The sequence below is a fragment of the Nannospalax galili genome, unplaced genomic scaffold (genome assembly GCF_000622305.1).
Source record: "Nannospalax galili isolate Female #2095 unplaced genomic scaffold, S.galili_v1.0 scaffold100, whole genome shotgun sequence".
NCBI classification, from domain to species: domain Eukaryota; kingdom Metazoa; phylum Chordata; class Mammalia; order Rodentia; family Spalacidae; genus Nannospalax; species Nannospalax galili.
This window is the reverse complement of record NW_008352891.1, coordinates 12,086,812-12,098,659: the sequence shown is the minus strand read 5'-3', so window position 1 is coordinate 12,098,659 and position 11,848 is coordinate 12,086,812. Positions and strand designations below refer to the sequence as shown.

Sequence of the window (11,848 nt, the reverse complement as noted above, 5' to 3'; positions counted from 1 at the left end):
GAAGCGGCCATCACAGAATGTGAATGTTTTTGGTGTCTCTTGTTGCCTTGTACATGATCATCTGGATGATATCTTTCTTCCTCATACTTCGCTACTTCCTCATCTAGCTCCGCCTCCTCCTCTGGGTCAAGGCTCTCGTCCTCAGAGCTCCCGGGGCTTCCTGAACTACTTAATTGCAGAGCCTTTAGTTCTCGGACGGGGTATATACTAGTCCCTTTGTCCGGCCTCTCGACAGGCAAAGAATCTCTAGGCTCTTTAAAATACGCTCCCTTGTCAACAGACCTTCCGGGAGGGCCATTTTCCTTATTTGGGGCCCGTTTCTTTTTTCGTGCACCTAACCTCTCACTGCGTTCAGTTTCTGACATGCTATCCTGGACTTCCTCAAGAACATTTCGACTTTCCGCCACAACGGCCTGGCATGTTTTATACAACAAAACTATAAGTGCTCCCAGAATGATAACCAAGGCCTCAAAGCTACCTTTCCAAAGCGGAAACAGGTTCAAGCCAAAGTCCAGAAAAAACATACCTCTCTGAACGTCCTTACCTGCAGTTCTGAATCCTCCTTGAACTCAAGGGGTCTCCGATGGTGCTGATGATGGTTTGGTCGAATTCCCGGGTCTCAGCACCAGTTGTCCCGCGCTATCGTCTCGCCAGCAAGAACGATGCGGCACACTCAGGATCCTTCTGCAGAAAAGCTTTAATGCATCTTGAGAGGGAGAGCATAAGCTTACAGGGCGAAGACCCCGAATGTCGGAAACCCAGCCCTTATATAGGTTAGTAAGCCCGTCTTGGACGTGGCAACTCTTGATTGGTCGCAAACTCATCAGCCCATATCACGCCACGAGGTAGGCAGAGACTAGAAAGTGGAAAATTACTTCAGGCATGCGTACTGACTTATTTACTGCTCAGCATGAACCGGATGTGAGCGCCATCTTGTAATGGCGTCTGCAGGGACGGCAGGCGGCTCCCCACAACAGGGAGACCCTGTCTCAAAACACCAAAAAAGAAAAAAAGAAACCAAAGAAAATAAGACTGCTTTCACTGCTACACAAACACTAGCATTTCTAAACCCTGCCTGCGCTGCTGGTGATAAATATACCTCCCAGGAAAAGTGTCTCCTTGGTCAAGTCAAAGAAGCAACTGTGATTATTACTGAGTTCCGATTTACTTATATTTGGGGGGGGGGGTTGGTATAGGGTCTCCCTATAGCCCCAGCTGGCATGGAACTCATGTGGACCAAAGATTTGCCTGCCTCTGCCTCCTGAGTGCTGAAATTAAAGGAGTGCACCACTATACCAGGCCCTGAGTTTTGTTTTAAATTAAAAGGCATACTTCCACTTTTACATGACCATAGCCGCAAACAGTTTCTAGGACAAAAGCCTGATTCTAGGAGCCCCAACAAGCTATGTCTTGCAACTTGTCCCAAAAGGCCAACTGAAGACATAGGTACTGACAAAAAGCAGAGAAACAAGATTTCATGAATTTGGCCAAATTGGGAACAGATAAAAGGGGTCCATGGACCCCCCCCAGTACATTTTCAGAGTACCAACATGAGCTTTAGCCAAAGAACAAGATAGAGTTAGTTGGAGTTAGGCAAGTCAGTGACCAGTACTCTTATTCACTTGTGTGTTTGTGGTGTGTTGCTGGAAACTGACTGAACCCAGGGCCTCCTGTATCCTAAGGCAGCACTCTACCATTGAACTACGTATACAGCCCATGAAAATATTTCTGTTGAATGAAGAATGCTGTTACAATAACACTGGGCATCAGATATACTGGGAATCGCTACCTGCATTCTTCCATGCCTACTCCCTGTGGAATCTGCTATGTAGACCTGCTGACTCTGTCCTCTTAGACTGATCTCAGTGAATGTCCCCCTGCAAAGGAGGATGGATACATTGCCATGCTAATGGAATTTGAATTTCAGTCTTCCCAGGACAATATGCTTTTGTTATTTAACCTCCTGTGTTGGATAGCTTTGGTTGTCAACTTGACACACCTGGAAATGAGAGGGAGCCTCATTTCAGGAATTACCTCCATTGGACTGGCCTGTGGCCATGTCTGTGGGGCATTTCCTTGACTGTTGAGTGATGGGTGAGGGCCCAGCTCACTGTGGGTGTTGCCACCCCTGGGCAGGTGGTCCTGTACTGTATAAGAAAGCAGATTGAGCACAGGCTGGGGAGCAAGTCAGTAAGCAGTGTTCCTCCATGGCCTATGCTTCAGGTCCTGCCTCCAGGTTCCTGCCCTGAGTCCCTACCTTGGGCTCCCTGCTGAACTGTGACCTGGGAGATGTAAGCTGAATAAACCCTTTCCTCCACAAGTTGGTATTGGTCAGAGTGTTTCATCATAACAATTGAAAGCAAACTAGAGCACCTGCTAAGTGATGCACCCTGAGGGTGAGGTGTGAACAGGGCTGTGCTCCCCAGAGCTTGACCCATGGGTCCCCTTTCAGTGAGGCATTGTCACGGTGACTTACCCTTTGGGACCTCAGGCTCCTCACCTGAGAAATGGAGATTAGATGTCAGATGTACCACAGTTTCAGAATTGCTGTAAACATGTATGCCCACCCTGGAGAATTGCATGGTGGGAATTGCCTCACCCAGTCTCCTCCATTTTCCCATCTTTGAACTCTGGAAGTTCACATGCATCAACTTCAAATTCCAACTTTACAATTCATCAGCTCTGTAAACCTGCTATTGCTGAACGTCTCTTTTCTCATGTGAAAAATGGAGATAATGATCCTAAGTACTGGCCAAATATTGACCAAGATATTGAATGCAACGGCCTCACCTTATCTGACATCTCAGCGCCACACTTGTTCTCATCCTACACCTGTTCCATGAAAATTCATGTCAAGAATGTGTTGCTTTTGGTGAAATATCTTAACTCCTTAAAGTCATCAATTTATCAGTTTACAATGAAAACCTAAAGTGATTTAATATATAAGTGATTATCCTCCACTCATCTCACAGGATTTGATGCCTGATGATTATGAACTGTTGTTGTTCAGGACCAGTGATCTTGGAAAGAAACAGAACAGGCCAGTGATCTCACTCCCACTAAGCACCTGCTAGCCCAGGATTATCATCTTCATTCCCTGCATGCGGATCTATTTCACTTACAGTGGCTGATAATGATGAAAGCCCTGCCAGCCCTAAGTGGAGGGAGAGAAGGGACTTTCTGTAAAACTCAGTCCATTAATTTTTGATCAAAGACAAGCCCATAAATCCATCTCCCGTGCAAGGATTCATCACCAAGGCTTTCGAGTTCATCATGACATGAGGACCTGAAGGGGAAGGGATGTCTTTGATGCTTCTCTGACTCCTGGACTTTCTGCTTTTCAGACCCTGAGATGACACACTGCAAACACAAGGGATCTTAAAACATTTTTGTTACATTTATTTAGTGTGTGTGTGTGTGTATGTGTGTGTGTGTACCACAGTGTGCATGTGGAGGTCAGAGGACATCTTATGGAAGTAGGTTCTCTCCTTCCACCATATGGGTCCTAAGGATTGAACTTAGGCTTCTTAGGCTTGGTGGAAAATGCCTTTACCCACTAAGCCATCTCACTGACTGCACAGGGGACTTTTAATAGTATTTTACACAATGAAGATTATTTTTTTTTTTGAGATAGGGTCTCACATATCCCAGACTGGCCTCAAACTTGGTATGTAGCTGAAGATGACTTTGAACTCCTCATCTTTCTGCTTCTACCTCCCAAGTACTGGGATTGCAGATGCATACCACTATGTTCAGTCTTTCATGGTTCTGGGGATCCAGCCTAAGGTCTCATTGCAGGCCAACCAAGTATTCTAACAACTGGGCTGCTTCCCCAGTCCGTAAGAAGTAATTTGTCTTTAACAGGTAAATGGATTGGGATGTGTAGCTGTCTACTTCCAACCCCAGCAGTAGTCTTAGACCAGCTAGCTATCCAGAACCTTTTTGGTCCCTGTAGATGGGGTTACCTTCTCAAGAAAAAATCTTAGTTCCTTGTTAATGGAGGTTGCTTGCTTCACCTGGCTTGTCCCTTACTCCCTGGTGTGGTCCCAAGACCAGCACCGAAGACATCACTAGGAAGCTACTCAGGAACGTGAGGTGTTGGGTTTCTTCAGTACATAAAATGTTCCTTCCCCCTCCAAATGCATATGTTAAATCTTAACCCCCAATGTGACAGTACTTCTAAGTGGGGCCTTTAAAAGGTGATGAGATCATGAGGGTAGAGCTCTAATCTGGGATTGGTGCCCTTATAAAAGAGCTCCCAGAGAGCTTGCTTACCTCTTCCACTAAACAAAAACAGCAAAATATTCTCTGAACCAGTGTGGAGATCAGGCTGTGTCCTTCTCTAAGTGACTCCATATTGTATACAACAGTGCCTTTCAGGCTCTGCCTTGCCCGGGTAACTCTATTTTACAAAGAATATTTGGCTCCATTTTGAGTATGAAGGCAGAGGCAGAATGACTCTGCACCTCATTATACATGTAGATACCCCCATCTGTCCAGCACTACTCACAAGGCACAGATTGATGAATAACTTATTCATAAAAGTCAAAATTACATTGGGACCATATGAGTGCACAAGCATATTAAACTACATCAGAAAAATCATACTAGAAAACGTATTGATCACATCAGTCAAGGGTGCAACAACCTAGACCTCATAAAAAGGAGGCGATGGTCCTCACTGACCTGTCATCTAACTGCTTACTGTAGGATGGAAAGGATGAACAGGTGGAGAACTTCCAACTATTCCCAAGGCTTCAGCACTGCTTGGCCACCACTGCTGATGTTGTCTATGTGAATTGCCATTTGTCCACCCAGCTGTTCGTTTGTCCATCTAGACCCATTCCTGACCCTCACCTCCACAGTCCTGGAGTCCTGCACCTCACCTCTATGACTACTATAAGGAGTGGAAATAAAATGCTGGCATGACTCCCTGCGAGATGTAATTGAGATACATATTTAAATTTTATGAACATTAGAATGACAAGGGAACACTATAAATTCTACACATAATAGTCAATAATTCAGAACATGAATCAATTTCATCAAAAAATCATAAACTACCAAATTTTACCCAATATGAAACAGATCATTTGAACAGTCTCATGATTATTAAAGAAAATGAAGCCGAGTACAATGGTGCACACCTGTAGTCCCAACACTTGGGAAGTCAAGGCCAGCCTGGGCTATAAGAATTCCCATCTCAAACAAACAAACAAACAAACAAACAAACAAAAAACCCCTGTGAACTTGTAATTTTAAAAACACTTAAGAAATCTTCAGGCCTTTGGTGATTTCACAGGTTTTTCTAGAGATGCAAGACTGATTCAATGCTTGAAAAGCAGTGTTGTCTACTATATTAATAGGTTATGAAGAAAAACTCACATGATCATATTAACTGATCACAAAAATATGTGACAGAATCCAACACCCATTCATAAGATTCTTGGAAAAATAACAACAGGAAGGAACTACTTGCTCAACTTGATAAGGAACATCTACAAACAATCCCCGCTCCCCAACCCTTACAATTAATACAGCTAATAATAGCACAAAAGACTGAACATTTTCCCCAGAAGCCTCTGTCACCATTCTTATTCAACAAAGAACAGGTAAACCAAAGGGATGCATTGAATGAATTTCTAGATTGTTCCTTCTATGGAGGGGAAGAGATGAGAGCCAGGCTGTGAAACCATGTAGAGTAAGGGAATGGAAATAGTTCATGAAGTGGTCTTAATGATTGCTCAGATAAGATTATACATTGGATAACCCCCCACTTTTCCTGATTGAATAAGTGTCAGTATGACTTTTGAAAAACAGAAATATATCTAGGCAGCATGGACTTAAACTTTAAAAAAAATTATTTTTATGTTTATGAGCACTTTGTCTCCATGTATGTAAGTGTACCATGTGTATGCAATGCCTGTAGAGGCCAGAAGGGGCATCAGATTCCCTCAAACTGGAGTTGTGGATGGTCACTAGTTGCTAGCTGCTGTGTGGGTGCTGGTCCTTTGTGAGATCAGCAAGTGGCTTTTTTTAAAAAAAAAGTTAATTTGGACTGGAGAAATGGCTCAGTAGTTGAGACCACTGGCTGCTCTTGCAGAGGACCCGGGTTTGATTCCCAGCAGCCACACAGCAGCTAACAACAATCCTTAACTCCAGTTCCAGGGGATCTGATGCCCTCTTCTGACCTCGATGGGAATTGCACGACAGGGGTGCACTCATATGCAAGCAATATGCTCATACACATAAAATAAAAATAATAAAATATTTTTAGAAAGTTTATTATTTTGTGTATCAGTGTTTTACCTGTATGTTAGTGCACCGTGTGCATGTAATGCCCACAGAGGTCAGAAGAGGGTGTTGTATGCTGTGGAACTGGAGTTACAGTTGGGTGTTAGCTGCCACGTGGGTACTGGGAACCTGAATCCTCTGCAAGAGCAGCTAGTGCCAGTAGTACCGCCGGGCCATCCTACAGCCCTTCTGTTTGACTTTTCATTTTTCAAAGAGACAATCATTTGGCTTTTCTTCTTTATGTATTGTTAGGAAAGCATCTACAGCTTTAAAAAAAATCTAAGCTGAAAGATTGGGAGTTTTAGACAGTACCTATTATGACATTTTCAGCATTTTTCTAGGTGCCCTCCCACTAAACTTGACAGATAACTAAAACTCAAAAGGTTAAATAATCTATCTGCAGCTGGATAGTTTGGTATAAGTGGTCCCTTGTGTCTGGAATGTTCCCAACTGCTCTTTCAAGTGTCAGGTTAAGTCATCTCTTTCAGAGACTTTCTTAACTCCTTAAATCATGTATATCCCCTCCTTCCACTTTTGTTTTGCTGTTTATGTAGATTATTACAGTTTTTAATTATGTAGTCATTTTATTTACATAACATCTTCTCCAAATTGTATTCTCTGTGATCAGGGTTCAGTTGGCTTTAGTTAATAATCAGCATCTAATGTAGAATGGCGTATAATAAAGGCACATTGAGTTATACACGAGCCAGTCATGTTTGTATCAACTCTACAGAGGAATTTAAATGATAACCAGCAGAATGGCGGGCACTTCTTCAATAAATGGTGCTTAGTTGAATCTGGTGTTTTGATACACTCCTAAGCCATTTTCCATTCCCAAATCTTTTTATCAGACTCACTCTCCCCCTTTTTCAGACTATCTCCTTCCTAGATGAAGTAGTTCAGCTAAAACAGCACGTCTTCCCCCAACATCTTGTTTTGGTACTCGTCACTAGAGTCAGTGATCTGGCCTCCTTGCTCTCTGTAACATTTAAGGCATAATTATCCCTCTCTTGCATTCTACAACTAACTCCACTGCTGAACTCCCGCAAATGCGAATTCAGCAGGGGAGCTTTAGCATTTTGAAGACAGGAGTTTCTGTATACTTTCCAAAACTGCACACAGCACCAAGTAACATATTAAAACTAGGTACATATGGCACTTATTTATAAAGCATTTGGTTTCCAAACAGTTCTTAAAAAAATTGTGTATGAATGTTATGCCTACATGTAAGTGCACCAGTGTCATGCAGTGCCTGCAGAGGAGAGGAGGAACTTAAATCTCCTGGAAATAGAGTTATCGAAGGTTGCTAACTGCTATGTGGGTGCTGGGATTGGAACCTGGGTCTTCTCAAGAACAGCTAGTGCTCTTAACCGTTAAGTCATCTCCCGGGCGCCCCCCTCCCCCCTTTAATATTTTTGAGACAGGGTCTCACTGTGCAGCCCTAGCTGGCCTGGAACTCACTATGTAGATCAGGCTGGCCTCGAACTATAGAGATACGCCTGCCTCTGCCTGGGCTAAAAGGCGTGCCCTACCATGCCCGCCATGCCCAAAGAATTTTTGACAGACAGCACTGCGCTGATTTCTTCCTTATAGGAAGAATTGGAATACGAATCTTATTCCCTTTCATTGTGTCAGGGGGAAAGGCAGCGTTCGTTCGGGAGTAAGTTAGACATTTCCAACGTCCCACCGTAGTGGCGAACGAAGATGCGTACCTTCAGGATTAGTTCTCTGGCCAAGGCACTTGAAGATCCACCTTGAATCCTTCATGGACTCACTGAAGCCAGGAACTTTTACTAACGGAACAAAAGGACGACTACGATGGCGGACGAGTGTTATCAACACACTCGTCCTCCGGAGACATTTCCGGGAAAACTCCAGGCGTCTCGCTACTTCTCAGCGCCCCTTCCGGTTTACGCCCCTACACTCACGCTGCTCCCGCCTCTTTCATTCCACCACCCGGATATGAGGAGTTCTCGCGAGAGCTGGGTCTCTTTCTAAGCCGGCGCTCCGTAAGGTAGGTTCCCGGCCCGCGCGCGGCCCGGTTTTTTGCCGAGTTTGGGGGGTAAAGGTCTCTAGGAGGTCCTCCGGGGGAGCGGGCCCTGCGCCCCGCATGGGGATGTGGTGGATTATCGGGCCTGCGCCCGCCGATGGCCATGCTGGGCAGGCGGGTACAGAGTTGACCTGCGGCGCCTTCCTTCTAGGACGAAGCCATGTTCAGCTCCAGTGCCAAGATCGTAAAGCCCAACGGCGAGAAGCCGGACGAGTTCGAGTCGGGCATCTCCCAGGTGAGCGGAGCGCCCCCGGGTCCCCCGATTCCCGGTCTCCTGACCCCCGGCGCTGCGCCCACTCTCTGTGTGTCCGCAGGCGCTGCTCGAGCTGGAGATGAACTCGGACCTCAAGGCCCAGCTGCGGGAACTCAACATCACCGCAGCCAAGGTGAGCGCGGGACCGCGTGCGAGGGGACAGGTGCCCGACCTGCGGCGCGCAGACCTCCACGAGGGAGGGTGACAGGCTCGTGCTATGAGAACTCGCTTCTCACTAGAAGCTGTAGCACACCGAGTTTTCTGCCCTGCCACTAACTTGCAGTCTCTACTTACTGTGGGAAGTCTTTAGACTTGGATGTTGACTGTACGGTCACCTAAGAGTTCGGTGTTCTTTGACTTTTTTATTTTCAAAATTATAGTGTGTTTGGACAGTTTAGAGTTTCGTGATGAGGCTTACACAGCATACCCAGCTACCATGTATGCAGGGGTAACAGGTTCCAAAAGTTTGGAAGTTGTGTGTCAGATCTGTCAGGAATGGTAAAGAGGGGCGCTGTGCCATGCAGGAATGAAAAATTGACTTTTGTTGCCAGTGACACAATCCTGCACACTGTGTGAGTTGTAAAGAGGGTTTATTTTGGTGTTTGGTCAGGGGGTCCAGGGCTCAGGTGCTGCGTTTGTTAATGAAAGTCCTGTGGTGCACATGGCAAGAGGCAGGGTCTTATGAAAGCCAGGCTAGCTTCCAGCTTGGTATGAAGTTGAGGCTGTTTTTGAACTCCTGATCCTGCATCTACCTCCCCAGTGTGTACTACTGCTGTGCCATCTTGGTGTTTCTTGTAGAACCTCTTGGATTCAGCTCTGAGGTTACATTTTAGTGAGTTACCTACGTAGTGGTTAGTTATATCCTGGAATCTCCATCTCTAAAACTAACCCAACTCAGTACCCCACCATTGGAATTACATATCGACACAAGAGTCTTGGGGGATTCCCCATCCAAACCACCGCATGGTGATGTTTAAAGCCTTTGTGGCACACGCCTTTAATCCCAGCACTTGGGAGGCAGAGGCAGGCGGATCTCTGAGTTCAAGGCCAGCCTGGTCTACATAGTTCCAGGGCAGCTGGGGCTACAGTGGGAGACCCTGTCTCAAAAAGACCAAAAAAGGGGAGGGGGAATCCTGTTAATGATTTGGGTGTCCTGTTTTGTGACCACTAGTATATGTTGAGTGGTGGGACAGGGACTTGGGAGAATAAAGGTTATGAACCTCAAAATGACTTGTTTTTCTCCCTCTGAAGGAAATTGAAGTAGGTGGTGGACGGAAAGCTATCATAATTTTTGTTCCAGTTCCTCAACTGAAATCTTTCCAGAAAATCCAAGTCCGCCTAGTACGTGAATTGGAGAAAAAGTTCAGTGGGAAGCACGTAGTCTTCATTGCTCAGGTAGGTCATACTTTTAAATGTCATGTTCCCTTGAATTTGTTGAAGTTATTTCTGTTTAGGTGGTGGTGTTTAGGATGATAAAGAGCTTCCTTATTAGGAATATAAAAACTAGGTACTTGAGGGTGTTGGGATTGAGGTTTGTGCTGGGTCAGAACAGTAACTTGTTCTCTAGGAAGACACAATCTAAAGAGTCTGTTAAGTGCCAGTGCTCTGTTTCGGTCCTGTCAGGGTGGGATTCTACATGCAGTGTCGTATAAACACTGGGTTACAGAAGTGAGCCAACTACTGTCCACACAGTGCTGAGCAGGTGCTGTCTGGCGTTAGCCTCAGAGTCTTCATTGACTCAGGTGTAGGCTCTGTAGGGGATGAGCTACGTATCTGTGTAGGAGAGTGGGCAGTCAAGAAAGTTGAATTTAGGCGTGCTGACTTCAGTTGAGGGCATGGGGTGCTCAGGCTGATTAGGAATAGAAGAAACAGTATTCTGGGTCAGGTGTTTTAGTGCTTGTTGGACTATTTTGAATGTGGAAAGGTAATAGGTTACTTTGCATTTAAAGCAGTTTCACATTTCTTAGCTTTCTGTGAAACCAACAGGTTTTTAATGACAATTTGCTTTACAGAGGAGGATCCTGCCCAAACCAACTCGAAAGAGCCGTACGAAAAATAAGCAAAAACGTCCCAGAAGGTGAGTGTTTTAGTTTTCTCATGTGCCACTTGACAATGGCTCTTGATCTGTGTAAGACACAGTTAATGCAGCGTGTCATCCACCATGAGTGCCATTTGGTTTCTCTGTTTAGAATTCATTCCAGCCACACCTTTAATCCCGGCACTCAGGAGGCAGAGGCAGGAGGATCTCTGAGTTAATGGTCTCTGAGACCCTGTCTCAAAAAGATTAATTTAAAAAAAAGGTCATTCCAGATGTAGGATTTAAGTGAAATTCATGGGTACCACACAGTAAAGTCATCCACCATGAGTGCCATTTGGTTTCTCTGTTTAGAATTCATTCCAGCCACACCTTTAATCCCGGCACTCAGGAGGCAGAGGCAGGAGGATCTCTGAGTTAATGGTCTCTGAGACCCTGTCTCAAAAAGATTAATTTAAAAAAAAGGTCATTCCAGATGTAGGATTTAAGTGAAATTCATGGGTACCACACAGTAAAGCTGTTTCTGGCCATTCTGTGGGCAGGGGAGAAACTCTTTAGCTCTTTTTTGGGGGGGGGGTTCTGTTTGAGACAGGGTCTCCCTGTAGCCCCAGCTGTCCTGGAACTCACTATGTAGAGCAGGCTGTCCTTGAACTCACAGAGATCTGCCTGCCTCTGCCTCCCTAGTGCTGGGACTAAAGGCGTGCACCACCATACCTGGCTCTCTCTTTAGCTCATAACTGATAAAAATACAGATACAGTTGAGGTAGTTGGGGTGAATTTGTTGTGGATTAGAGGCAAAATCTTGGGTGGGTTTTTCTGGAGCTGCCATGACAGGGCAGATTATCATTGCTGCTGAGTGTGTTGCTGATTGACTGACAGATTGTTTGACATAAACTCAGCAGTTGTTGCTTTCTTGACTTGATCTCTGATAGTGTTGATGTCTCTATAATTACATTTTAGATTTGGATTATAGATACCTGTAGACCCTTCCCCAGGGTCCAGATTGGGGGGGAAATGTAGTTTTCTTTCTTACCTGCCAGAGGTAGTGCATTTTGGGACATAGTATGCTTGTAGCCCAAGCTGAACTCCTGTATCTTTACTCAAGCTCTGGGATTACAGATGTGCTCATTAGGTATTTGTATCACCAGACACAGTAGATGAGAGGGATCTAGGTCTGGTAGATGCTCACTATGATAATTATGGTAATGCTAAGAAT

General features: G+C 45.1%; 2 protein-coding genes across 2 annotated transcripts in view; one reads left to right on the top strand and one right to left on the bottom strand.

Annotated features, from left to right (window-relative positions):
• LOC115067164 overlaps positions 1-596 on the bottom strand; it is a gene marked incomplete at its 3' end in the record, with an annotated part of 3,818 nt that extends 3,222 nt beyond the window's left edge. Inside the window, 1 exon segment of the mRNA XM_029554599.1 lies at positions 545-596.
• A 7,625-nt stretch (positions 597-8,221) lies between these two features.
• Positions 8,222-11,848, top strand: part of Rps7 (ribosomal protein S7) — a 6,619-nt gene continuing 2,992 nt past the window's right edge. Inside the window, exons 1-5 of the mRNA XM_008850162.2 lie at positions 8,222-8,308; positions 8,496-8,579; positions 8,659-8,730; positions 9,849-9,992; positions 10,610-10,674. Of these exons, the coding sequence (XP_008848384.1) occupies positions 8,505-8,579; positions 8,659-8,730; positions 9,849-9,992; positions 10,610-10,674 (356 nt within the window). The 5' untranslated portion in view covers positions 8,222-8,308; positions 8,496-8,504. The remainder of the gene's footprint in view (positions 8,309-8,495; positions 8,580-8,658; positions 8,731-9,848; positions 9,993-10,609; positions 10,675-11,848) is intronic.